The 27,932-nt window shown below is 52.3% G+C and overlaps 2 protein-coding genes across 4 annotated transcripts in view; one reads left to right on the top strand and one right to left on the bottom strand.

Moving 5' to 3' along the window:
* The first annotated feature begins 447 nt into the window (after window positions 1-447).
* Window positions 448-12,413, top strand: SLC49A4 (solute carrier family 49 member 4). 3 transcript variants are annotated; one of them, XM_053471922.1, is made up of 9 exons: window positions 448-808; window positions 2,050-2,143; window positions 2,723-2,988; window positions 3,520-3,649; window positions 5,112-5,220; window positions 5,491-5,558; window positions 9,104-9,231; window positions 10,730-10,912; window positions 12,167-12,413. In XM_053471922.1, exons 1-9 carry the CDS (start codon window positions 532-534, stop codon window positions 12,280-12,282), a joined length of 1,371 nt encoding a protein of 456 aa, XP_053327897.1. In that variant the 5' UTR covers window positions 448-531; the 3' UTR covers window positions 12,283-12,413. The 3 variants fall into 3 exon arrangements, with proteins under 3 accessions (XP_053327897.1, XP_053327898.1, XP_053327899.1); XM_053471923.1 differs by lacking the exon at window positions 12,167-12,413 and adding an exon at window positions 12,011-12,157; XM_053471924.1 differs by lacking the exon at window positions 10,730-10,912.
* Window positions 12,414-19,964: 7,551 nt separating this feature from the next.
* Window positions 19,965-27,932, bottom strand: part of SEMA5B (semaphorin 5B) — a 50,898-nt gene continuing 42,930 nt past the window's right edge. The window contains exons 13-22 of the mRNA XM_053471919.1: window positions 27,636-27,811; window positions 26,537-26,680; window positions 25,462-25,609; window positions 24,941-25,166; window positions 24,631-24,861; window positions 24,288-24,458; window positions 23,722-23,871; window positions 23,573-23,617; window positions 22,769-22,974; window positions 19,965-20,229 (exon numbers count right to left, since the gene is read on the bottom strand). Of these exons, the coding sequence (XP_053327894.1) occupies window positions 20,074-20,229; window positions 22,769-22,974; window positions 23,573-23,617; window positions 23,722-23,871; window positions 24,288-24,458; window positions 24,631-24,861; window positions 24,941-25,166; window positions 25,462-25,609; window positions 26,537-26,680; window positions 27,636-27,811 (1,653 nt within the window). The 3' untranslated portion in view covers window positions 19,965-20,073. The remainder of the gene's footprint in view (window positions 20,230-22,768; window positions 22,975-23,572; window positions 23,618-23,721; window positions 23,872-24,287; window positions 24,459-24,630; window positions 24,862-24,940; window positions 25,167-25,461; window positions 25,610-26,536; window positions 26,681-27,635; window positions 27,812-27,932) is intronic.

Below are 27,932 nucleotides of genomic sequence, written 5' to 3'. Positions count from 1 at the left end.
GACATGGGCGGAGCGTTGTGACCGGATGTTTTGAGCGCATGACTGGAACATCCGGGAACTCCTCGATCGCTTATGTGTACAGTGTCGGAGCCGGCCCCAAACCGAAGGCAGCCAGGGGCCACTGTTACCGGCCAGGCAGGGGCCACTGTGGCCGTGTCCTAGATTAGGATACAGCCAAGGACCGCTGCGATAGGACTGGTTTCCCTGAATGTGAGATCTGAAGGGTGACCCGTGGGAGACAACGGTGTTAGAGAGGGTATAGTCAGGGGCCACCGGAACAGGGTAGCAATCTGTGGGAGGCTCAGGGGCCACAGCAATAGCTCAGTGGCCACAGTGATAGGGGAGCCCTCTGTGGGAGGCTCAGGGGCCACAGTGATAGGGGAGCCCTCTGTGGAAGGCTTAGGGGCCACATTGAAAGGGGAGCCCTCTTCTGCAGGCTCAGGAGCCACAGTGATAGGGGAGCCCTCTGTGAGAGGCTCCGGGGCCACAGGACAGCAAGGGTGGTAGTGAGAGAGAGGGTAGGGTAGGGAAATGGGTCTAGAATGGAGCAGTCCAGAGGAGCGGCAGGCTCTGCTGGCCCCTTCCGGGCCCCGTGGCCCCAGAGTGTACAGTCGTCGGTGGCTGGTGCTGCTCCTCTTTTCGCTGCTGGCATTCATGCAGGGCCTGATCTGGAACACTTGGGGGCCCATCCAGAACTCAGCCAAGGTTGCCTATGGATTCTCCAGCCTGGACATTGCGCTGCTGGTCCTGTGGGGGCCCATTGGTTTCCTGCCCTGCTTCTTCTTCATGTGGCTGATGGATAATCGGGGTAACTACCGTGATGCTCTGCTGGGGAAGGGGCTATTACACTGCGCTGTTATTGGTGATGGACAGGGACCTCGCATTACACTGCTGGTGAAGGGGCATTAATTCTGGAGGGGGGTAATAGACATGTTTGTAATTCGGCCAGCCTGCTTTTGCCCCACTGATGGTACCGCGTGTGATCCTGCGCATCCCGCCGTGTTTATCATCAGCTGGTGCATTCTGTGTTATCTCTACAGAGATTAGGGGTTAAAACTGCCCCTCATAGCCGGGGTAATTACATGTTGGACGCCAGCCTAGCATTTCTGCCTCCGGCCATCTAACCCAGGGCTGCAGAACTGGAAACTCAGTACAAAAACTCTTAGGCACGAATTATTTAAGCTCCTCCTTTTTATGAAGCTACATGTGGTCAAGCAGGGATGTCCAGATACCTGCCTGAGGGTTTAGTTTTAACTCACTCTCTTTTTCTGTTATTTGTGACGCCGTCACCGCGTGTTCTTCCCATGCAGCGCCGCAGCGTACGTTAGCGCTTTATGAACCGGCAAAGGCTACTAACGCCCATGGATCTAAACTCGCTGGGCTGTATTTCTGAATAAAGAATCCAAAGGAAAGTGCCAAGTGCGGAGCGATCTGATCTCCATGGCGACTGCTCCGGAATCTGTCTTTGTGAATCCGTTGCTTTGTCCCGGCAGAGCTTTCTCTCTGCCGAGGCAGAGGAAAAAAAATACAATCAAAAAGTCTTATTAGCTCTGCACGCTAATCGCTCGAGCGCTCCGGTACTCGGGTGTTCTCGCTCTCGTGACGGGTCCCCTTTGTTAGATTTACAGGGGTCTCACGGGGGGGGGGACGCAGGCGTATTTATAGAATTCTCCTGTCCGTAATTGTTTTATTTGGCGTGGAATCGTCTCCCGCGAGGCAGGCGGCCGCCGTCACCGGGTAATTATCTCGCATTGTTTAATGAGTCGGAGGAGCTGATGACTGAGGTTTGATTACAGACAGAAATAGCCGCGTTTTCAGCGTCAAGGTGAATCTTGTCAGCCGGCGGCTCTCGTGATAAATGCTCTCATATTACTAACCGGCGCGGGATACGAGCGCTCGTTCTGCCGCTTCTTAGCAGGGTACAGCGCCGTGGCGTATGATGGCGCCATGTAAGTCAGGAATAATCATTCCGGACCAGTTGTATCACTTCTAGTGCGTGTAAAAACGTAATGTTTGGTTTTAATGTAAAATGAACCTTTTCCCTGCCAGGTCTGCGTGTGACCGTGCTGCTGACCATCTTCCTGATGGTTCTCGGGTCCGGGTTGCGCTGCGTGCCGGTGCCGGACCTGTTCCTGCGTAGAAGGTAAGTCACGGATGTTAGTATGTTGCGGTGCGTGCGCTGCTTGATGTAAGGAGCGAAGGCTGACGGTAGTTTTCTTAAGTAGGGGGAATAATTATAAGGGGTGTCGTAAAGCTGCCCCTCTGTCTTCTGGTTCCGCGCCAATCTCTGGAACAATAACAGCCTCCTGGCTCGGTTCCAAACGCTGACACGGAGCGGCGGCTCTTTCAGATCTGCTGTTTAGCTGCCCAAGAAGTAGAAAGAAAGAGAAAAAGAACCAAACGAGCTCTATTTATATCTCAGAACGCTCTTTAAAATCTGCCCCTCGCCCTCAGTCATGACCACTGGGGCAGAAGATGCGTGGGGTACCGAGGGATCAGCATCCGGAATGAGACGAGTAACCTGGCTTCAGACCGGTGGGGCAGTTTGTATGACTGGAGCGTGTTGTACGTTACATGCGTGTGTTACGGCCACGCTATATACAGGCTCCCCTGCCGTGGATATCTGCGGTCTCCTTGGCGTGTTTTGGTAAATGTGTCGGTTGTCTCTTGTATTTCTCTCTGTGAGTCGCACGGTCTCCGTGACGTTGCCGTTTCGTTTCAGATTGATACACGGGGGGCAGCTTTTGAACGGATTTGCCGGCCCGACGGTGATGAACGCGGCTCCGTTCCTGTCCACGACGTGGTTTTCCCCGGATGAACGCGCCACCGCTACGGCCATTGCATCGATGCTGAGCTATCTGGGGGGCGCATGCGCCTTTCTCATTGGACCCCTGATAGTTCCTGCCCCCAATGTGACCGCTGATCTCGCTGTGGGGCTCGGGCATATCGGACCCATAAAGGACCGCATCGAGGGAGTGATGTATGCAGGTACCGCTTCCACGCCATTTGTACGGAGACCGCGTCGTATGATGATCCCTCTTTAAAATCCTATAAACTTCTCTCGTTATTCAACCCAAAAACCAGATCTTTCGCAACAAATAGAATAAAAAGTGAATTTCTGGATGCTTGCTGCTCCGGCATCTCCCTCCCAAAATGTGTGAAATCCTGTAAATAGTGCTGTGTGCTTGATGATGAACGCGGAGTGAATGAGCCGCAGTGCGAACTTCACACCAGAGCTGAAGTAATAAGTGAGAGAAAACCAAAAAACCCCCCAAAAACTATTAAACAGACGGGAAGAGGTGTGGGATATACAGATGGTGTACGCGGTGTGCGGTCTCTGGCCCCCGGGGTGTATAGGCGGTGTTACACTAGTGCGGTCTCTGCACCCCCCGGGGTGTATAGGCGGTGTTACAGTAGTGTAGTCTCACGTTAGTTATTTATTTTGACCGTTCGTATTGTGACCAGCGGAGACCCCCGCGTCGCGTAAACCTGGTTCTGACCTTTCGCTGTTTGTCGCAGAGTTCGGAGTCACGGCCGTGCTGTTTGCCGCCGTTTTGGCCTATTTCCCTTCCCGTCCTCCGGTCCCCCCCAGCGTGGCTGCCGCCAGTCGCCGGCTGAGCTACAGGAGCAGCATCTGCAAGCTTCTCAGGTGAGCGAGAGAGCGTTAGCTGTCGTGTCCTTTAACTCTTTCTCTGCTGGACGGGGGCTGTGGAGGGCTCTTTGAGGCTTTAAAAGGTGGGGGGCAGCCAAGAAAGCGTCAGGTCGCCTGGAAGGGGTACGAACGGCCAGGATACGGTTCGCAGACCCCCTGTATATACATTCACAGTATAGGGGACATCCCACTTATTACCGGGGGGCTCCGGCGCTGTCCTGGATGGTTTGTAAGGTTTGGGGAGTAGAATGGAGGAAGGAATGGATGGAGTGACGCTTTCTCGTTCCGACGCACAGAAGCTAAAGCAGCTCTTTACTTTTATTAAAAGGCGCCCCTTTTATTGTTTAACGTACAAACGCTGCATGTGCCGGAGCGGCCGAGACCCCCGGAGCTTCTCCACGGACAGGTCGGGATATTTAACGTACAAGCGCTGCATGTGCCGGAGCGACCGAGACCCCCGGAGCTTCTCTACGGACGGGTTGGGTGAACAGCAGCTGCTTATTTAACACAAATTCAGGCCGACGGGGGCATCGGTTCGGAATATTTGTTTGTTTGGCTGGAAGTGAAGCCGCCGGTGAAGATTAAGCCACCGAGGCTTTGAGAAATGGAGCCGGTGACGCGATGCCCTCCGAGCAGACAGGAAGATCTATGCGAGCGCGGCGAGCCTGTCGAGGGGGCAATATATCTGTAAATACACCGAGAGGATAAACCCATTTATGAAAGTGACGCGCCGGGTTCGCTTAATGGAGAGTTTTCACGCGTTGTGGAAACAGCGAGATTCGGCACAATTTATTCGGCGTCATTTATTTTGCAGCAGATGTTGCTTTTCTTGTTCGGTAGCCGAGAACGCGGTTTCCTCAGCCGCTGGGCGTCTTTTCATACTGAAGACAACTAATCCAGATCTACTGAAGCACACAGAGTTTGGACTTTATGCCTTCCTCACCTCCTCTTCCAGTGCAATAGATGAAATGGAACTTTACTGAGAGGGTGGTGGATAAGTGGAGCAGCCTCCCAGCAGAGGTGGTAGAGGGTAATACAGTGAGGGGATTAAACATGCATGGGATAGACATACAGCTCCTGAATCTAAGACGAGACCAACGACTGATGTTTAATTTAAAGTAATATTGCGTAGAGGTTTTAATGAATATTAATGAAATATACAGCGTCCCGGCACACACTGCGCGGCTGACCTCTGATGCGGTTGCTTCACACGGTACCCAAAAACTGCCCTCTTACCCCCCAAACCGTTGGCAGCGCCAGCACCCGGAGCTCATTATGTGAAAATGGTTAATTTTATTATTTAAGTGTTTTATGTGTAATACGGCAAATTCTTCCAGTTTCTGGATCGCAGCAAACTGCTTTATCATAGAAGTGGGTAGGAAGTGAGGATAATGGGCTTTGTAGTCATTGGGTTATTCCTCCCCGTTGGTGTAAACCCGAGTGCCGATGTTTCTTCCAGTAATGTGCATTTCCTGCTGATCGTCTTGGCCTACGCGATTCCGCTGGGATTCTACGCCGGGTGGGCTGGGGTCCTGGACTTGATTTTAACCCCCGTTCATGTGAATCAGGTGAGTTTGTTTAACCCTCTGCGGGTTCTATAAAATAACGGCGTCCGCGGCTCCTGGCTCCGGGGGTTCGCACTGTCACTGTGTCTAATCTCTGAGTTACTTGCACATGCGCGATCTCTCACCGTTACTCTGCCTCCCAGCTCAGGGGGCTTCATAACTCTTAGCCATAATTTCGGGGGGGGGACCCCGTATTCTGCATTCCGCTTTTTAGCCTCATTGGCTGTCTCTTTCCAAACCCGGCGTTTCTTACCCCAAAACCTTCTCTTTCAGGTTGATGCCGGCTGGATCGGCTTCTGGTCCATTGTTGGCGGATGTGTGGTCGGAATATCAGTCGGATGGTGAGTGCCTGAATCGCTCTTAGCATGTGGCCCCCGGGGGCCCCTAGACAGTGAGATGCTGCTTTGGCCCCCTTTAATCAAATGACAGAAGCTCTTGATATACGGTGAATGGGGGGCCGGGGAATTTGGTCTTTGTTGTCCGTAAATCTCGATATCTCGATACACGTTGGTTTCTGAAGCAGAGATTTTTAGGTTTTTACTTGTTTTGCCTTTGTTTTTTATATCGTATTTCACCTTCCCCTCCGATAAAGCTGTATAAATAAAATCACGGCCGAGTGCGTTTGGTTCCGGATCGTTCCCCTCCGGTTCCGTGGACTCGGCCGTTCGCGGTCCGGCGGGCAGACAAGCCGCGGATCGCTTTATTTTTGGCGCCCGGCTCCACGAAGCTCTCGGGCGGAACGTTTTTTAATGTTTTTCAAAGATCTCCCTCGACCGCGTCTGCAAATAACATCTCAGGAAACGCATGGATACCGAGCGGTAACGGCTTAGCGGCGACCGGGACGCAGGGAGCCACGTTATGTGATTCCGTGGGTTTCTTTGCAAATTCACCTTTTTAGGCTTTATTTATGATTTCTGAACGTTGGCTGCGGCCGCGCGGGGGTTTTGTGCAGCGGCTCGTGTATATGTAGTGTATATGTAGTGTATATATAGTGTATATGTAGTGTATATGTAGTGTATATATAGTGTATATGTAGTGTATATGTAGTGTATATGTAGTGTATATATAGTGTATATGTAGTGTATATGTAGTGTATATGTAGTGTATATATAGTGTATATATAGTGTATATGTAGTGTATATGTAGTGTATATGTAGTGTATATATAGTGTATATGTAGTGTATATATAGTGTATATGTAGTGTATATGTAGTGTATATATAGTGTATATGTAGTGTAGGGCTGCAACTAACGATTATTTTAATAATCGATTAATCGGCCGATTATTTTTTCGATTAATCGATTAATCGGATAAAAAAAACAATATGCAAATTTTTCGTTTATTTAAAAGAATTTAATGAACTGGATGTTAAAAAACAACTTAAAATTTACATTAACATTCGTATTTTGTTATGTTGTCAAAATACAACAACCCAAACACAATATTTATGAAACAAAATAATCCCAAACATTCTGAAAATAGGTGGACTATTACTGTTCAAGAAACTTTGCATTAGAATGCAAAAATGTCAACATGTCCACATGCTCAGGGCTGAGGCAGGCTCTCTTTTTGCAAGCAATGTTGCACCCAGCGCACAAGTTTGCACCCAGCGCACAAGTTTGCATTGTGCCCCCACCCCTTTGCACTGTGCCCCCACCCTCACTCTGCCCTGCATCCCCACCCCCACTCTGCCCTGCACCCAGTCTCACAGCCTGCCCTGCACCCAGTCTCACAGCCTGCCCTGCATCCCCACTCTGCCCTGCACCCAGTCTCACACCCTGCCCTGCACCCAGTCTCACACCCTGCCCTGCCCTGCACCCAGTCTCACACCCTGCCCTGCACCCAGTCTCACACCCTGCCCTGCCCTGCACCCAGTCTCACAGCCTGCCCTGCACCCAGTCTCACAGCCTGCCCTGCACCCAGTCTCACAGCCTGCCCTGCACCCAGTCTCACAGCCTGCCCTGCATCCCCACTCTGCTCTGCACCCAGTCTCACACCCTGCCCTGCCCCCCCACCCCCACTCTACTCTGCACCCAGTCTCACACCCTGCCCTGCATCCCAACCCCCACTCTGCTCTGCACCCAGTCTGCCACCCTGCCCTCCCACCCCCACTCTGACCTGCATCCAGTCTCCTGGCCCCACTCTGCCCTGCACTCACATCCTGCCCTGCATCCCCTGCCCCCCCACCCCCTGTGCCGCGGACCCCCCACTGTGCAGCGCACCCCCCCCCACTGTGCAGCGCACCCCCCCACTCACTCTGCCGCGCACCCACACACACACTCTGCCGCGCGCACACACGCACACACGCACACACGCACACACGCACACACACACACACACACACACACACACTCTGCCGCGCACCCAGTCTCGCACATAAACATTCGCACAGACAATAGACATAAAGAGTACTTACCTCCGCTACGAACTTGTTCCACTTCCAACTTGATAGTAGACGCGCGTCACATCCGTCGTCACGTAGCTTGAAGAAGGCGGAGACTGCAGAGCGTGGAGCAGAAGCGGGGAACGCTGGCGGAGGTAAGTAAAAGGAGCCTAGTGCTCCAACGACGAATCGATCACTCGATTAATCGATAACGGAAATCGTTATCGATGATTTCCGTTATCGATTATTATCGATTTTATCGATTCGTTGTTTCAGCTCTAATGTAGTGTATATATAGTGTATATGTAGTGTATATGTAGTGTATATGTAGTGTATATCTAGTGTATATCTAGTGTATATGTAGTGTATATGTAGTGTATATATAATATACGCTTCTGCCCCGGGTACGAGCCGGCGGGATAAGCCGGGTTTTCTCTGGGTTTGTAGGCAGGTGGGTGCTGAGGGGTGACGCCGGCTGCGGACATCGTTCACGCGTTGCACGGTTTGCGGCCCCCCGGAACGCACTGATTGCCGATGGGGAATTCTGGGTACAAAGTGTAGGTCGGGGACTCGCGGTGGAGAATGAAAGGGTCCGGGCTGTATTTTAACGCGGATACGGACCCCCGCAGTCACGCATTTCATTGGATCTCCTACAGATATCGATGTCCCAAACACTGTTGCCGGCCGGGCCGATTCCGGGGCGCCGGGGCCAGATCTGTAACCGCAGAGACAGCGCGTAACGATCACCCCCTCGCTCATTCGTATGCGGCCGGCTTCTCCACCGAGGCCCGAGCGCCGCTGCGTGAACCGCTGGAAGAATTGATTGAAGAAAATGGCAATTTTTAGTGCGTTGAAGGCAGACTTTAGAAGCTCGTTTCTGAGTTAATGTAAAAGCGCTAATGGTCCGTCTCGAAATGCATCGCGCGGCGGCCGCAGCGGAAACCCGCCGGGCTTAATATCTGCCGAGACGCCAGGCGCTCTCTTTCTCCGGGGAAGTGTAATGCGGCCCCCGATCGGCCCGTCTTTTATCTGGGAGGACGAACCCGTCGCGGCCGTAATAACCTGATGTTTATCTGCGGCCCCTCGTCCTGCGCCATTATCCCCCGAAACGCCCTCGTTTTGTTCAGCCAGCTGCCGGTGACAGAATAATTCCGACGTCGAGACGCTTTCTGGCTTCTTAAACCCGTTATTGGGCCGCCGGAAACGCATTAATTACAATCTTTTATTCTTTGTAAGCGTGTGGCGTGTGGCGTGTTGCACGTGGCGTGTCGGTCCCGTTATCTTCCTTGGGGGGTTTATTGTTTTTTCCCCATCAGCTGCAGAATTCAGTAAAATGGAGATTTTTGAAAGTCTTTCATTCTCTGGGTTTTCTTTCTTTTTCGGTAAAAGCCTCCTTCGTGTTTCCTCTTGTTGCTGTTTGTTGTATGAAACACGCGTGTCGCTGGGGGTCCGCGCCGCCCGCCGTTGTGTTTCTATGTCACTGACGCTCCTTTATGTCTACAGGTTTGCTGACTCTGTCCGCGGGATCCTCAAACCCATCCTCGTGCTGCTGTTCTCGGGGGCCACGCTGTCCGCCACGTGGTTCACGTTGACCTTTTTAAGCAACGTCACCCACCTGCCTTTAACCACAGGTAAGAGTCCCGGCGAAGGGCAATTATTTCACCAAAAACAGTAAATGAATGAATGAGACCCCTAGAAACGTCTGGGGGGGGTGAGATGTTCCGCTTCTCGCCGTCCGGTGCGACAGAACCCGCGGTGCTGAGAATATCCGGGAAGAAACGGCCGTTCTGATGACCCCAATGGTTTCTGCGATCCGAGTTAAAATTCTGTAAATGTAATGACTTAAAATGTACATTTTTTTTTTTTTCTGGTTAAATCAGCAGTTTTTAGTTAAACTCCCCCCCCCCCCCGGTTAATGGATTAGTGACCCCTGCTTTGCATGTCTGTGATGGCACCGAGCTGTTAATGAGTACAGAAACCCCGGCTCCTGTCCTTAACGGCCCTCAGCGAGGCATCCGGGGCAACGAAAAATACCGGACCCTCGGAAATGAATCCAATAAACGGGAGGTCTGTCCGATCGGGGGGGGGGGTCTTATAACCTTCCGGTGCTGGGTAATAAGCTAATAGCTCGCCCCGTACCCCGGCGGTGACACCCGGAACCCGCCACGTGTAACGGAACCGCAGGGAAGGCTTCTGGCCGTGATTAATGTCTCTGCCGGGGAATATTTATCAGAAGCGGCGGCGCTTTGCGTTTCTCTGTCTTTGGATTTGGTTTTCCAGCCAGCTGTAAAATAAGCAAAATCTATCAAAATTCTAAAGTGCCGCATTCTGCCCGAATAATGCGTTTCCCGTTCCTCAGAGCTCCGGCGTCGCGTCGCATTAACGTCTCCCGGAATGCGATCAGCGGCGAGATATCGAGGGGTTTTTATTAAACGGCCCCGGGGGGAATTCTTTAATCCAGGGGTTATTGATGAAAAGCTATTGCGTTTTTCTCTCTTTCTTTATTGATTATTTATTCCTGGAGATGTCGGCATTTGAGGCGTTTGCCGCTCCTTCTTTGTCCTCCCCGATCCGCGCAGTTAGCGGCGAGCGGCTTTTTACGGCCGGGGTAGGTAATGATTCGGAAAGCGGCTGATTGAATATTTCCCACGTTCCTCCGCGCTTCGTGTGCCGGGTTCATTTATCGTTCTCGTCTCTTTGCTCGGAGAGAGGAACGCGTTTCGGGGTGGATTTGGACGCCGTGGGGCGGCTGCGGCTCCCTGCCGGGGGACGGAATCGGTCGCTTGGTGATGGGAGTTATCCGCAGAGGCCGATATTAAGAGACGCCAACCGAAGACGCGTTTCAGCTAGAAGAGGGCAAAAGCAACGTTTAATTTGTAGATAAATGTTATCGGTAGCGGGTGGGGGGGCGCCCCTCTGTCTGTAGTGATGGTCTGAAGGAAGGCGGTATAAGCAAGGTTTGTTTTACAGCCCCTACCACCTCCGCTGGAAGGCTGGATCACGATCCACTGAATGTTAGAAAGGGCTGCGGGGTTCCCTCCCGCCCCAGAACATGCGCTGTGAAAGTTTTCTGTATGAAAGCCTCGCTGGGACCGGCTTGTAACGTCCCTGTTTTTGTTTTTGCCGCAGCTACGCTTTACACGTCGTGCATCCTCACCGGCGTCTTCCTGAACGGCGCGGTGCCCATCTTCTTCGAGCTGTTTGTGGAGACCGTGTACCCCATCCCCGAGGGCATCGCCTGCGGACTCGTCACCTTCCTAAGCAACGTCTTCATGGGACTCTTGCTGCTCTTTCTAACGTTTTATCACAATGGTGAGTGCGGTGCAGCGACGGCGCGCGGCACGCGGAGGCAAACGGGCGGCTCGGGTATCCTCCGCGTTTTACTGAGAGACGTTTGGATGGAAGGGCTTTAAAGTGAAACCTACTTGCAGCCTGCGGGTATCGGGCAGGAAGGGGTTAAGCTGCCGGATCGGCATCTTGTGACAATGTGGCAGGAAGGGGTTAAATCAGAATGCGGCGTCCTCCCCGTATCACGGACCGCGCAGTAAGGTCACCGCATGCATTAGCGGACGTGGCGGCCGGTCCGATGCCGGTAATTGCACCGTGACATTTTACAGTCGCTGGCATTTTATCTTTAATTCCGCGAATCGATCCGGCCGGCCGGGGTCTCGCTGTTACGTTTTATGGGGTAAAAGACGCTAAGCATTCCGAGGCTTCCGACGCGCATGTCCGCTGCCGGCAGCTTTGCTTTAATGTCGCAGGGAATTAGATCGTCTGCAAACAACGAGTGGCGGTTACTTTACCGAGACCCTCGCCGTTTGCCGGTCGATTCCCACCCGCACGTGTCTCGCGTTACCCTCCGGGGGCCGCGTAAATTTACCCTTTCATAACACAGCAAGGTTTGCCCTTCAGAAGGAGGGGAGATTTGCTTCCCCTTTAATTGCTCTGTCTAGGCTGAGGGTGGGTGAGCAGTCAGGGGGTCTCTGCTTCTGGCGGGGTCCTGCCTGTCAGCCTGATCTGTAGCGCTGCAGGGGGGGGCAATATTCACATTACTGACCCATCAGCCCCCCTCAGTTACTGCATACCCCGGTTTTGCTTGCCTGGTGCTGTTTGTGGTGGTATTGGGGTCGCCCCCCCCCGTATCAGTTTGTCGCTGTTTTATATAAAGTGCGTTTCGTGGACTCATTGAGCGGCCAATCAGGAGTCGGCTGCATGCCGTGAAATGCGCTAACCCCCCCCCTCAGGGAAGCGTGGGGAATCTTGGCGCAGGGTCTCGTGGAACGCGCAGGGTCTCGTGGAACGCGCAGGGTCTCGTGGAACGCGCAGTCCGTTCTTCTGCTGCGTTAGAAACATATGCCGAAGCGCAGTATTTATCCCGTCCGTCTGAAAAGACTCTTCTTGTTCACACAGCGATTTCCTGGGCGAATTATTGCCTCTCCGGCTCCTGTATCCTCGGCCTCCTCTTTATTATCTGCTTCAGGGAACCCCGAGACAAATCCTTCCTCCCCAAATTCCACGCCGTCTGACGGCCGCCAGTATTCAGTCTTCTTTTCTCGTTTTTCTCAGAGCTGTCGTGGCTGAATTGGTGTCTGACGGGATCCAGCCTTCTCAGTCTCCTCTTCATCCTGTGCTTCAGGGAGTCCTACGATAGACTTTACCTCGACGTCTTCGTCTCGGTGTGAGCGCACGCTCCGGAGCCGCTACTCACTGCACAAATGGCTGCTTTTGCACAAAGGACTCGAACTAACGGAGGAACCCGAGGAGTCGGGCTGCCAGGGGTTAATCGGGTACAAAAAAAAAAAAATACAAAAAATGTATAATATGGTAACCGCAGAATCTGGGGAATTCATGGGGTTTCATTTTAAGTGTTTTTAACTCTTTGAGTGTGTTGGTGAGCACTTCAAGGGTTAACAATTTTTTCACTTTGGGAAAATCCCCGGCAGTTAAAGGGAAATCGGCAGAATCCGCTTATCTGGGTTTATTCTTTATTTTCTATAAATTGGGAAGTGGCGTGAAACACTAGCACATGCGCCCCTCGGGGCTTTACGGGTCAGTATTTTAGCACCGAACCCCCCCGCTGATCGTGGCGATTAACCAGGGCACCCCAAATTGGCAGAGTCTTTAAAGCTATCCCTGTTACGGCAGTTGGTCGCAGAGGGGTTAATATTATTGCATTATGAGGGAATTAGCCCCTAAAATGTGACTTTTTCACGTTATCTTCACTTAGGACTCTGTTTCCGTGGCGATTGCATGACACTAAGTATGTATAGTTAACACATTGTGTGCCATAGAGGGAGCGGCTGTGATATAGGAAGGAGTTGTCCTGATTCCCTGCCCCCCATTTCCCCAGGGGGGGGGGATTAACCTCTTATTAACCTGCTTCACTGATCAAGCCCCTTTAAATCGGGTAAAATGCCCCTGATATCCGGAAAGTTTTCATTCCTCTTAAATACTTTATTTGTTGCTTTAATGAGAAATACGGCGTAACCGCCGGGGCCGATTCCATGAGCCAAAAAACTAGCCAAAAGTGGTCATTTTATCTGCCCTTTTAATAATATTTCCAGCTCCTCTCTTTTTACTCTTTAACCCTATAATAGCTGCAATATTATAATATTTACACCCATTTATTAGGGTTTTTAACATCAGTAATGCGGATCTTTTATGGTTTTGTTGTGATTTTAAGCTTTCCGTATCTGTGAGCCGCGGCGTTGGCTCCGGTGGCCCCCGCGGCGTTGGCTCCGGTGGCCCCCGTGCGATGCTCTGCGCCGAGTCCTCTCTGTAAATTCACGCACAAAGTTCTCATGGTGGGGGGGGCGCAGCGCGTCGCATACATACCGTCTGTCCCGTGTTTGTAGACGTTGATGCCGCTTCGGTTCCAGGCGTGTGTTTATACCGTGTGTATATTGTATGGAGGATCCAGTAGATCCCCGGGGATCTCTAGTCCCGTGTATCACTGCGTTTGCCGCGTTGTCCCCGTTAACTCGCTGCTGGAAAATTGTCCGATTAGATTTTGTTTTTTTAACGACTGACTTTATTTTTCGGTTTATCGTGGAATAGAAAATAAATAAATCAAACAATCATCAGCGTTTGGGTTTTTTCTCTCGTTCCGATATTAATGTGCGGCGTTTCCACGAACATAAAAACCATAACCGCTCCCGTGGCGCGGGGGACCGTGGCGTGGCGCGGGGGACCGTGGCGTGCGCTGCCCGAGGGGTGCAGGAGAAATTCAGGCAAATGTATCAGAATTCTGGCTGTCTGTGACCGTATCGCAGCCTTTATTTCCAATCACGGAATGCGTCCCTGTATCAGCGGCTGCCTCCTGACATCAGCAGGTCCGGAACATGCGCGACTTACTAATCGCAGGTGGTTTGCGGTGTCGGTGATTCTGAATGTGGATGTAATCACCGCGGAGGGGAGAGAGACGAATATTCTCACCGGGCGCCGATAACGGCTTCGTCACCGAATTCTCCTCTCCCTCCCGGCGGCGGCGGCTTTAGGTTTATTATGAATTCTGGAAACGCGGCCTGAAGGAGAGCGAATTTATAGAAGTCACAACTTTGCTGATTTTTTTTTAGAATCCAGAATGTTCTGGGAGATCCAGTATTTAAATTTTATATTTTATATATTTATAGGGTGTGTATATTTATATTTATTTATGGGGTGTATATATATTTGTTCTATATTTTATTTATTTATAGGGTGTGTATATATTTATCTTTAGTGTATATTTATTTATAGTGTGTATGTTTACTGTATATTTATATTCTATATTTTATTTATTTATAGTGTATATATATATTTGTTCTATATTTTATTTATTTATAGTGTATATATTGTGTTTTTTATAGCTTTCCTGTATATTTATGTTTTATTTATAGTATATTTTTAGATATGATTTATTGAAGCTGCAGCCGGTGTTTCTCTGACTGCCGTTAACCGCTTCCTCACCCGGTAAATCTCCGACATTTTACACGAGGTGATAGAAATCCGTGTTCAATGCATGTTTGTGGCTTCGGCGACGCGTGACGGGGACACGGGGGGGGGCTGGAGTATTAAACATTTCATTGAGAAATATGAGGCTCCCCGCGCGGGCCGAGCATACGCTTTATTCGCAGGTTTTGGGCTCATTTCTCGCATTTATCTGCCTCCCGCTGCAGCCGCTCCACGGATGGCGAGCGTTCGAAGCGGGTCCGGGCGCTGACGCCGCCGTTACCGGGAGAAAACTTAATGGACCGGAAACCTTTTTAATTTAATCTTGTAGATGGAATTCGTTCTGCTGCTTAAAACGCAAAACGGGGACGACGTTCGGAGAAATCATTTTTTGCCACATGCTGGTTTAACCCTTTAATGATACCAGCACTGCCGAAAGCTTTGGGCTTTATTCACTAAACATGTTATGAAGGACCGACCCAGGGAGCTTCTCCACGAAACCAATGAGATGCCCTGTATAATGTATAGATAAATCAGTGACCGGCCCCTGTATAATGTATAGATAAATCAGTGACCGGCCCCCTGTATAATGTATAGATAAATCAGTGACCGGCCCCCTGTATAATGTATAGATAAATCAGTGACCGGCCCCCTGTATAATGTATAGATAAATCAGTGACCGGCCCCCTGTATAATGTATAGATAAATCCGTGACCGGCCCCCTGTATAATGTATAGATAAATCCGTGACCGGCCCCCTGTATAATGTATAGATAAATCAGTGACCGGCCCCCTGTATAATGTATAGATAAATCAGTGACCGGCCCCCTGTATAATGTATAGATAAATCCGTGACCGGCCCCCTGTATAATGTATAGATAAATCAGTGACCGGCCCCTGTATAATGTATAGATAAATCAGTGACCGGCCCCTGTATAATGTATAGATAAATCAGTGACCGGCCCCTGTATAATGTATAGATAAATCAGTGAGCCGGCCCCCTGTATAATGTATAGATAAATCAGTGACCGACCCCTGTATAATGTATAGATAAATCAGTGACCGGCCCCTGTATAATGTATAGATAAATCAGTGACCGGCCCCCTGTATAATGTATAGATAAATCAGTGAGCCGGCCCCTGTATAATGTATAGGGGGCCACTAACCCTTCCCCTTTTTATGCGTTCAGCGCAAAGCATTTCAAGCGACGTTCGTGGATTAAAGCGCAGAGTTTTGTTTTTTTTTTTTTGTTTTTTTTTTACCTTTTTGAATTTTATTTACTTAATTCCGAAGTCTTTTGTTTTTTTGTTTTGTACAATATATAAAAAATACCAAGTACCAAAAAAAGGAAAAAAAATAAATTCACAGTGTCTAAAGGCAGTGATTACAATCTGTCGCATTATTCTAGAGCGCCACGGAAAGTTCAATTGCATAGGAAGGTTCTGAGCCTCCAGCGCCGAGCCGCTAATTAACACCGAGTTTTGCATAATCAGTGAAGCATTCAGCGAAGTAACGACTTTGAGCAAAAAAACTGAAAACGCGCCGGGTCTTCCAGCCGTCTGCCTCTCCTCACCGGCCTATCGGGGGCAACAGGGGGGTCCCGCGGAGTACCGGGGGTCCTCAGGACAAAGCTGGGTCCATCAGGAACCCCCCCGAGCTTTATACCGAATCCTTAACAACCCCCCCCCAGTGCTCTGCACCGGCTGGCCGAGTGGTGCCTGTGACCTGCTCTGAAGAGCTTACAATCTAATTGTGGTGATAGAAGATATACAACCGGTTGGGAGAATAAAGCCCCCGGCCACGTGTGAAGCCCCTGCTCGGTGGTAATGCGCATCTGTAACGAGTACGGAGCCCGCAGTCGCGTGGCGTTCGCAGGTTCCGTCGGTTCTTCCCCGTTTGTCGGTTCTCGAGTTTACAGACCCTGGAATTTTAGACATTTTTTTCTCCACTTTGGCTCAAAAGCCCCGTTCCTAACCAAAAAAAGCAAATCCATGGCATTCAGTAGAGCGAGCGGCTAAGGACGGCTACGTCTAGACGAGGTAATTAAGCTGCCGTGATGGGGGCCGCGTTGTAAGGCATTTTGTTAATGAAGAACATTTAAAGAGCCCGGAAACGAACAGAAAACGAGGTGGAAAACAGGAGGTCTCGGCAAGGACCGCGCGTCTGTCAGAGGGGCGGCAATAAAGGGTTAATCCAGAACAATCTGATTTTATGGTGGCTAAATAAAAAAAAATCCCATGACGCTCAGCCGCTAGTGCCGGTAGTCTCCGAGTGCCAGCGGTTTGAGGCGTTTAAAGGGTAAAACATGCGCCGTGAAATGTACTGCAGAGCGTGAAGCTAAATCGATAAACGCGTGGGGGGGGTTACACGTTACGCTCCATTCACGACCCCCGCTGAGCTTGCCGGTTTGCGCCGTAACGTCTGCATCGCATTATTGGTATAAAATTGCAGGAAAAAAAAAATATATGGCCGCATTTTTGTTGTTTTTTGCACCTGACCTCAAAAACTGTTCTAAAACCTCTTTGGGGGAGGAATTCGGGACTGCCGCTAGTACTCTGGGTCATTTGGCAGCTATGACTTTCAGGAAGTGTTACTGCCACACAACAACTCCCATTAGTCTCAGCAAACAGCAGCTGAAGGGGATGGAAGTTACAGCCCAAAAGGTTCCCTTTCTTTTAAATCTGCAGATTTATTTTTTATATAAAAGTTACTTTTTGATACTTTGAACCGGGAACATCAAAAAATCATAAAAATGTATTGTTTTTTTTATTTTTTTTAGAAAATTAGGCCAAAAACGTCAAATAATTGTCACTTTTGCTGACAGTTCCTATGATTATTTGCAGTTTTGGGCGATTCTCTGGTCGCCGTGCCGGTCGCCGTCTATTTCTCATTTTAATGGAAGGTCAGCGGTCAATAAATTTCAACAAAAAACCCAAATCTATAAAACGCAGCCGCGGAGATTTCTGTTTTTCTTCGCGTCGGCGTTTGGGCGGCGGATCGCGGGGAGGGGGGGGGGTCGGGGGGCACGGCTCGTGTCAGATGAAGATGTAAATAAATGCGAAAAGCCGCCGCACGCCGACAAAATTGAATTTGTGTCTTGCCGCTTTTCTGGGAATCCGTCGGCCGAGTGATTTGTATTCGAGGTTTTCTGCCAGAATTTGCTGTGACAGAAACGCCTCGTTAGCGGCGGCGGCGCGGGGACGGCTCTCCCAACTCCCACGAGCCTCAGCCGAAAAATGTCACCATCTCAACGGCTACAACCCGGGGTCAGCGAGTCCGGCGTGCGAGACCCCAACACTCTCCTCCATCAGTGGTTGGCTGAGGGTGATGGGATCTGCAGCTAAACCGTTATACGGTGATTTAAATCAATCCTCGCCTTGCAACAATTACATTAAATCCGCCGATCGTTTTAATCGGATTTTTATACCCGGAATACGGCGTTTGGGCAAAATCTGCCAAAAAAAATATATTTTAATAAAATAATAATAATTATAATAAATTCGCTATAATCATTATTATAATCAGCGGCCCCCGGGGCCAGAACTTCTCCTTTAAAGGGCTTTTGTCTGAAACCTCAAAGTGTTTTCTGCTTCCGTCCGCCGGGGCCACAAAGGAGCCGAGCGCGTGAAGCGGCCACAGAGATTGTGCAGGAAAAAAAAAGACAAATTAATTGGGGCAAAAACTGAATAATGGGCAATTCCAAAAAGCATTTTTCTGCTTTACGCCACCCGGTGATTAAAGGGCCGGCGCTCTCGGTCTGGGGTCGGACGCAGCGCGTTATCGGCCCTCTAGTGAAACGGATGAGACTAATGAGACGTGCGATTGTCGAGAGCCACGGGTGAGATTTATGCTGCGGAGGGAAAGACGGCGCGCCGGTGTTACCGGCCCCCCCTGTCATCACCGTCACGCACCACCGCTGTGTTACCGGCCCCCCTGTCATCACCGCCACGCACGGCTGCGCTCCGGCACGCGTTACATCAGGTACATGACAGCGGCTGATGGCGCGGGTCGGATGTCACGCTTCCTACAGAACAGACTTTCCGCGGACGCTAAATCATTCACGCGCATTCTGTCTGCCGCTTAACCCGTTCATTGCCGGAGATCCGCACAGACGCCGGGGAAACGTTCACGGGGGGGGGATGCCTCTTAAATGTAATTCATCTCCATGGATAAAAAAAAAAAAAGGTGAATCAGGAATTTCTGAACTGCAAATTTTTTTTCTAATATTTCCACAAAACATTTCTAAACATCAAGGCTAAAAATCCAAAAAAGAAAGTGACGGGGATCGGGAGAAATGCGGGCGACGTCCGTCTACAGCGCCCATCTAACGCATTCTACAAATTACCCCCCACCCGGCACAAGATTGCTAGCTCTGTTGACGAGCCGCTGACTTGTTTATAGCAGTGAGGCCCCTGGATGGTTCAGTGGCCCCTGCCTGCTGGGTATTAACCCTTCCACTGCCAGGTCCACTCCGGAGTCAGCGAGACGGCCGGGGGTCTCTCTGACCGACGAGTTACAGCTTGAAGAGTCTTTGCTGAAACGTTCGGTGTGGAAGACGTCGCGGATCCAATTCTGATCTCTATCCAGAAAAACAAATCTTTTTTTTTTTTAAAACACATTTTGAAATCTTAGTAAACAGAAAAATGAATGAAAATGGAATTAAAAGATTCAAAAGAAGAGTTCCACGGGGACACAGTGAGGGGGGGTATATGTACGGCGGAGGGGGGGTATATGTACGGTGGAGGGGGGTATATGTACGGTGGAGGGGGGTATATGTACGGTGGAGGGGGGGTATATGTACGGTGGAGGGGGGGTATATGTACGGTGGAGGGGGGTATATGTACGGTGGAGGGGGGTACTTGTTGGGTTCTTGTCATCGCCTGCTTGGGACGTTAGGAAACAAAGCCCTCTGATTGGCTCAGAGAGTTATTGTCGGCCTATCTATGCCCCTCCCACTGTTAGCGATCATCCTGTTCATCATTCGCTGGCTTAGAATTCTACGTCCAGCACTTATGACATCACGAAAAAGTATCAGGACGCCGACCCCCCCCCGAACTCTTAAGGTGTTTTTAGCTCCCCCTGCAGGGAGCACCGAACGTATCGGCACTCAGCGCCCCCCATGGGGGTAAATCCAGTGACGTTAGACTGCAGTCATATAATCAAGTTTGCGTGTTTAACCCCATGTTGGTTTATTTCCCGAGTCCGTCGGCCTCCAGCCAGAACCCATCCAGGGGCCGTTTGGCAGATTTGGCGGTTGCTCCGCGCAGGCGTTCCGTCGCTGTTCATGCGATTTGATGAAGTCAACCCCAAGAAGGTCGCGCAAAAAAAAAAGATCCGGACAAGCGTTTCCAAAAAACTTCTGGAGCCAAGCGGAGGGCGACCCCCCCGCTTTCTCTGCTCAGACTCCCCGTCCGTCTTTCAGAGGCCTTAAAAAAGTTTTGCTCCTCAAAGTTCGCGGAGAGGAGTCAGCGGTCCGGAGCGGGTGTACACGGAACGTGAGCGGGGGAGGGGGGTCTCCGCGGGGACGTTCCGCGCGTCCCGGTCTCAGCTGTTGGTGAAAGTTCTGCCCGGGGAGGAATCGGGGCGGAAGTCGTATTTGCCGAGGCCGCTCGGGTAGTAGGTGGTCGTGTAGACGTTGGTTTGCTGCAGCGGGTAGAAGCCGCTCCGGTCGTCGGGAAGCAAATTATTTTTATTGAGGGTCTGAAAAAAAAAATAAGGAAAGAGAAGATTATTTCCGGGGTCTGATCCGGGGGGGGGGGGCTGCGTTCTAGAGCGTGTGACACGAAGAACGTTTTACACGCAGCGAGTGCTACAGAGTAACCATCTCTTTATTCCGTTTGGGGAAATAATTAAACCGGGGCAGGTAATAATTCTGCCGGCATTGGGGTCCCGCAGATAATATAATTATAATAATAACAATAAGCTGGCAAAAGGGATAAAATCTCAAACACTGACAGTAGGGCTGAAGGGGTTAATCTACCGGGAGCCGACGCTCCGTCACCTTCAGTGAGAACGAGGAGCTGAAACTCAAAGCAGATGTATAGATCAAGAAAATAAGGAGAAGAGTATTTGGTGAAATCATTGCAAGGCGCGCCCCGGCCTAGGAGAGGTTTATTGCCCCACACACTGCGCTCCGGCCTAGGAGAGGGGGTTTATTGCCCCATACACTGCGCCCCGGCCTAGGAGAGGGGGTTTATTGCCCCATACACTGCGCTCCGGCCTAGGAGAGGGGGTTTATTGCCCCATACACTGCGCCCCGGCCTAGGAGAGGGGGTTTATTGCCCCATACACTGCGCTCCGGCCTAGGAGAGGTTTATTGCCCCACACACTGCGCTCCGGCCGAGGAGAGGGGGTTTATTGCCCCATACACTGCGCCCCGGCCTAGGAGAGGTTTATTGCCCCATACACTGCACTCCGGCCTAGGAGAGGTTTATTGCCCCATACACTGCGCCCCGGCCTAGGAGAGCTTTATTGCCCCATACACTGCGCTCCGGCCTCAGAGAGGAGGTTTATTGCCCCATACACTGCGCTCCGGCCTAGGAGAGGAGGTTTATTGCCCCGGGGGGAGGGGAACGGGCGAGGCGGATTACCTGCTCTCCAGCTCCACTGGCACATCTCCAGGACAGGAGTCCCCGTTATTAAATGGGTCACTTCTGTCAGCTACAAGCAACAGGTCACAGTCACTTCACTGCACAGGGAACATGCGCCGCAGGGTGACATGCGGATGACACGTATGATTCTGATCACGTGACCTGAGCACATGGTGTCGGACCCCCTGCCAGGAACAACGCGCCCCGATTCCCTTTATAGATGGGATTCCCACTGGAATAATAAATGCCCCTTTCCCGGGATTCCGGGGGCAGAATTCAGTCAAACAGCCGAGGTTTAACATTGATAAACGTAAAGTTACGCATTTGTGAAGTAAAATGTGTGATAATTCGGAGCTAAACGGGCATGTATCTGGAAAATCAGCGCTTTGCGGAACTAGCTGACTCGGTTATCATATTCAATCCCACGGGGCAGTTGCTAACGGCAACAACACACTGAGGAGCTGTATAAATAAAGTCACTGCTTCCGACACTAAACATGACATTTAAATCACCCCAAACGTTAGGAAACGGCGCCTTTTATCAGTAGAACTCAGTGATCTGTGAACTAACCCCCGCGGGGGGGCTGCTAATTGTGCTTTAGGCTAGGAGTGATGGGGATTGGAGTCCATTTACTGAAGGCTCAGAGCTGCAGGGATGACGGATTAGATTTTTTCGTTCAGCGGGTGACTGCTCGGGGGTCTCCAGATGGGGGGTCTCCGGGTCTGGGGTCTCCCGGTCTGGGGTCTCCCGGTCCGGGGTCTCCGGGGTCTCCGGCTGCATCCCCCTCGTGTCCCTGGCAGTACCGTGGAATGGCTCTCTGCATGCTGGTTAATGACATGAGCTCATGCGCAGCGATGACACGCGGGAGACCACTTACCCGCCTCGTGTCCTCCGCCTCTGCATATTAAAGAAGCCCTGGCTGCCATTACGTTAATGCGACTCACAGGAGAGGAGATTGAAGCTCTAAATTACCCCCTCCGCCCAAACATCCTGCTGCTTAAACACTACGCTTATTAAACACAATCCCCCGCATCACACAGGGGCAATTAGTTTAACCCCTTCACTGCTGTGATAATGGAGACAGCGGGTACCCATTACGGTGATAAAACCGAACAAAAAACACCAAAAAGGGGAAGATAATGTCTTCCAAACTCAAACGGCGAGAACTGGTTTAACCCCTCGAGTGTCTAAGGGCTGATCTGACCCCTCGCAGGGTGCGTCCAATTTTAAAGAAATTAACGGAATATTCTACAATAATTCTCCATTTAAATAGCGACGCTTTTTTCTACCCCTTCCTTATCTGGCACTTTAAGGGTCAAGCTAGACGCGTTCACCCCAAAACTGGACTTGGGGGGTTTATGTGACGCCTTCGGCCTGAAATCCCCCCCATCCCCACACTCCCCGATTCCTTGTTCTAGAATAAAATGCGCAGCCTCGGTCTCTAGAACCATCTCTTCGACGTTCTAGATAACAGGAGGGATGGCGACCGCCCGCCGGCGACCTCCTGACGGGAAGGGCAGAATATCTCTCAGCCGCTTCAGCCGCTATCTGCCCCAAACGAATTAACTGCCCTCATTTCTCTTGCCCCGAATGACTGAAAACAGAACTCTCCTCCCGAACGCGCAGCCGCCCTCCCCGCTCCCCCTCACCTTGAACTCCATGGGGGTGTACTTCTCGTTCTTGGGGGTAGCGTTGCCCTTGTAGTGGAGGTGGTTGGGGGTCGCCGGGTGGACGACGGTCGATTCCTGCGACTGTCTCTGGCACCGCTGGCAGTAAACGTAAATGACGAACGTTAGGAGGCTGGAGCCGAAGAAGCAGGAGACCCCGGTGGCGATGAGGTGGATGAGACTGAAACCTGCGCGGGCGAAAGCGGCAAAATCTCATTAACCAGGGGACTGCCTCTTTAAATCGAGAAAACGGGAAGGATTTGCCAGCCCCTGATGCCGTGTCCGGTAATTACCGGCGAGCGCAATATAACGGCTCATTTAACGGCTCCTTCGACTAACCCCTTCCCGTCAAAACTCAATGACACCCAGGGAGCTCCGGGCCGAAGGGGGTCAAAAGAGGCCAACGGAGGGCAGAACGAGACACTGGGGGTCTGGGTGACCCCCCGATAGTTCTGCATCAGACTCTTTGAACCGGATTACGGCTCCCAAATAATTATTTAATTTAATAGCCAGAAGGGTAACCAGAATTCTCCAGCCATGAGAGGGTTAAAGAGCAGTTTCCTGGGGTAAGTCGGCTGTTCAGATGCCCCCTGTAGGGTTATAATGCTTGTCAGGGCCGCGGGGGCCACCAGGGATCCGTAGGGACAACCCGGCACGGCCTGGAAAACACCAGCCATGACGGCCAAGTGGCAAAAGTGAATGAGGTCAGAGGCCAGGAGTCGGTGATGTCAGAGTTTAGCTAAGAGGAGATGGTGATGTCAGAAGGTGCCGATTCCCCGCGGTTACCTCCACATTCCGGGTTCTCGTTGATGCTGGAAGCTGGAAGGATCACTGAAAGGAGGAGACAAGAGAAACGAGACGTTTACCCCATTTTGAGGATTCAAGGGTAACACGAGGGGGGGGGTAATTGTGGGGCTTCTCCGCGTGATGCCCACCTGGGATTTCGTTGTAGATGCAGTCTCTGTACTCGGTGCTGTTCCCGACGCACTGCGTGGCTCCCGGAACGTGGCTCTCGCAGTAACGGCTCCGAAACTGCGTTCCGTCTTCGTGACACATACTCCACTCGGCCCACTCTGCCCAGCCCCCTGCGAGGGAGACAGAGACCCCCGAATCAGCCCCACGGCACCAGATTCCTGCCCCACGCTTAATAGGGACTCTTGGCATGTATGGCCAGACTCATACTGTGGCCCTCAGCGGGGCCGCCAATACCTCACGCCCTACAGTAACCCGGCTTCTTAGCGGGGAGTTTAAACCCAAAGGTTATTCCGGCTCCCCGTATCTCAGACCCCAGAGGCAGACGGGGCAAAATCTGCTACCCCAGGACACAAGCGGGGTAATAAATGGCAGAAATCATCGAGATTCGCCGTGTCCGGGACCCCGAGCCTCCGAATCATCGAATCGCAGAAATCGCAAGAATCATTTATTTACCGGGAACCAAAACGCATCAATCTGACCCCAAAACCACCCCCGCCCCACGAAGCCCAGAGGACGGACGCCGCACCTTCGCAGGAGTAGGTGTTGCAGAGCGCTTCCTCCGTGTGGAGGCCGATGCAGATGTCCCCCCCGGCGGATGGCGGCGGGTCGGTGCAGGTTCGGGTCCGCTGGTAATGGCCGCCTCCGCACGTGGCCGAGCATTGTGTCCACGAAGACCAGCAGGACCAGGATCCCTTCACTGAAACGACAAAGCGACGAATCACTGCGGCTGCTCCTGTGGGAGATCCACCGGGATCCGGAGACTCCGGAGAGAGCCTAGAAAGGATCCCCGGCGGGACCTGTCAGCGGATCCGAGGGAAACTCTCTGCTACAATGTAGCGGCTTCTATCTGCCCCCCACCCGCATCTCACCTGGACACGGCTGGGGGTTACAATCCTGGAATTCCGTGGCAGATCCCAGACACGGCGGCCCCCCGTTCCGAGGTTCTGGACTACTGCACGTCCGTTTTCTAGATCGGAAACCCAGCTCGCAGTCCCGAGAGCAAGAAGACCAGGATCCCCACTGACTCCATCCCCCGCCGACGATGCGAGAGGGGGTCTTACCGCCACCGCCGCCACCGCGCATCATGTCGTCCACGAGGGCTGGGGAGACGAGACCGGAAAGTTAAATGCGCCGGCGCGCTGTATCCCTTCCACGCGGATATACTCGCGCTGTACTCACAGTCGGTCTCGCAGGCAGCCGAGCCGTCGTTGGGACAGAACCGAGTCTCCGTCTTCTTCCTCCCAAACTGCAGCTCGTGGGGGTCGGAGAGCTGAGCGCGGCAGGTGAACCGGAAGCGCTGCTCCTGGCGGGCGCCGCTCTGCGTGACGTTAACCGGCATCCACGGGGTCCACGGGGTGTTCCTGCGCACTTCGGGGCACGGCTCGGAGTTACAGCTTCGGAATTCCTGCAGGGAGAGCGGACCTGAGTGTGAAAACTGCCCCCCCGACAGCGAGCGGTACAGGGCTGCTCAATTCCAGGGCCGGGGGCCGGGACCCTGTGAACGCGTGGCCCCTGGGGCATTGTTTATGGAGCCTGTTGGTATTTGCATCGGAGAGACCCGTGTAGGCGATCAGTGCCCACAGATTCCATTCCTGAGATCTGTCAGCGGCTGACCGCGTTCGTGTGAGGAGATCCTGAAACCTCTACATACAGTAATAGGATAAAGGACCCCCGCGGCCCCCATTCCGAGGTGTACTCACCAGCCCGCAGCCGGGGCAGCTGTTCCCGTTCTCGCAGGAGCGCTGCCTCGAGTGAGTGCCTCCTCCGCAATCAGCGCTGCATTTACTCCACGAGCCCCACGAGGACCAGAAGATGGGCACCGGACACGGACTGTTCTCGTTACAGAAGCTGCGGGATCACAAAACAAACAGCGGGACGCCTTGTGACGTTAGGACCCCCGCCGACCGGCTACCGGCTCGGGAAACGGGGGCAGAAACGCAAAGAATCCCCCCCCGAATCCCAACAGATACAAAAAACGATACAAAAAACGCCACGTTCTGCATAAAACGCTCCAAATGGGACCTGCAAGAACTCTGGCACCGAAGGGGTTAATCATTTTTTCCCCGTTTGTCAAATAATTTCAATGAGGTGAATTTATTGTTCAGAAAAGTCTATTTTGGAAACGTGACTCGGAAAGGGGGGGGGGCTTCGTTAATATAATTAATTAAATACGAAGGGATTCATTGCGATGCCAGTTAGAGATCATGAAAGCTCAGGAGGGCCGATGGGGCCGAGCGCCCTGGAAACGTCTAATTAGGGAACAATCAGAGACGATTAACAGACGGGCCGGGGCCGTAACCGCTAAACGACGCGCGCGACGGCCGCTGAATTCGTTACAGAATCGGGGAGAGAAATCTGCATTCTGGAGAATATCTGGGGAGAAAAACTACAAGAAAGGAGAAGTTCCCGAATAATCTGCGGCCCCCGATCTCCCTGCGGACCCCCAGATACCTGCGTAACCAGACCGGGGGCAGACGCGAGAACGTGGCGCGTATCATAAAGAGGAGGAAAAAGAGGATTCTCAAGAAACTAATAATAATAATGTATGATGTCATCACCGCCAGAGAGGCGATTAGTTTACGTTGGTACACAGGGTGAGGGGTCCCAGCCCGGCCGTGCGGTGGGGGGGGGGGGTCCCAGCCGGGCACGGCCTCGCGGGGGGGGTTGTTGTTCCTAGCCGGGCACGGCCTCGCGGGGGGGGGGTCCCAGCTGGGCACGGCCTCGCGGGGGGGTTTGGGGGTCCCAGCCGGGCACGGCCTCGCGGGGGGTCCTTACCGCTCCTCCCGGCTCTGCCCCACGCACACTCTCCCTCCGAAGCGCGGGGCCGGATTGCTGCACATTCTCTGCCGCACCTGGAAGCCGATTCCGCAGGACGTGCTGCACGTCGCCCACGAGGACCACGGCGTCCACCCTCCATTCCTGCCGAGAGACACAGACTGTGACAGGGAGCAACGTCCCCCCCGACCCAATCTCACCCCCAACATAAGAGTTAAAGCAGCTCGGCCCCCGATACAAAACCCAAGCCGGAGAAACTGCGGGGAAAGCAGGCGCCACGTTTACCATCTCACAGTCCATGCACCCCGTCTCCCGCACCCTGCACCCCGCCATAGCCGAGGATCATGTTAACGGCCGCCGAGAGGCCCAGCAGAGAGGCGGCCAGAATGCATGTTACAGGGTCCCACGAAACAATCTGAGGGGCCGTCACTGACTTCCTTCCCGCGTGTCTGAGGGCCACCTGTACTCTGTGTGAGTGGCGGCCGGCGCATGCCTTTCGGTAACACTGCTTAGGCGGTCTGTGCCCTGTCACACGGTCTGCCAGTTTATGACTGAGCTTCGCTCCCTCGCACCGCGTCTGTCTCTCCGCTCTCTCGCACCGCGTCTCTTTCTCCGCTCCCTCGCACCGCGTCTCTTTCTTCGCTCCCTCGCACTGCGTCTCTTTCTTCGTCTCGTGGCGCGTCTGGCGGCCGCTCCGAGGTGTCAGACACGGGGGGGGGGATGTGGCGAAGGAACCGATTTCTCTGCATAATCAGCGCGTTGGTTTTTGGATTCCGCCGCCGCAGGTTTCTGAAAACCTCTTGCAAGAAATACCTGACCCGGTGGGGTGCGTGAACGGGGCACATGAACAGCTGCTGAGAGGGTGGTGGAAAACAGCCTCCCAGCAGAGGTGGTAGAGGGTAATACAGTGAGGGGATTAAACATGCATGGGGTAGACATACGGCTCCTGAATCTAAGACGAGACCAACGACTAATTAAGGTTTGAGTCTTTACAGCAGGAGAAACGGGCGACTAGCCGGGGGCCGTCAGGGGCCGATCTGTGGGGGAATAAATCCTGATTTTAGTTGCTGATTGGCTGTCTGTGGAATTTTGTGGTTACCGTGAGCAGTTGGCGATCTCTATTCGTGGCCCTTCACAGTCCCGGCCCCCGCATTGCGGCGCAGGGCTATTGCAAGCTCTGGAGCGGCACAGACACGTGGAGTCTCCATCGGAGTGGTGGCACGGCTGCCACGCGGACCAGACCCCCAAACCCCCGTTCAGGGTTAAGTTTCTGACCTGAAAGTAAAAAATAAAATGAGACTGTGGGGAGGAATAAGTCTGTGCTAACAAAGTGAGCGCACACTCACCCCCCCCTGACTACTCACCACCACCCTATATATACCACGACTGCAACAAA

This window comes from Spea bombifrons, chromosome 7 (genome assembly GCF_027358695.1).
Source record: "Spea bombifrons isolate aSpeBom1 chromosome 7, aSpeBom1.2.pri, whole genome shotgun sequence".
Lineage (NCBI taxonomy): Eukaryota > Metazoa > Chordata > Amphibia > Anura > Pelobatidae > Spea > Spea bombifrons.
This window is presented reverse-complemented; position numbering and strand designations above follow the sequence as displayed.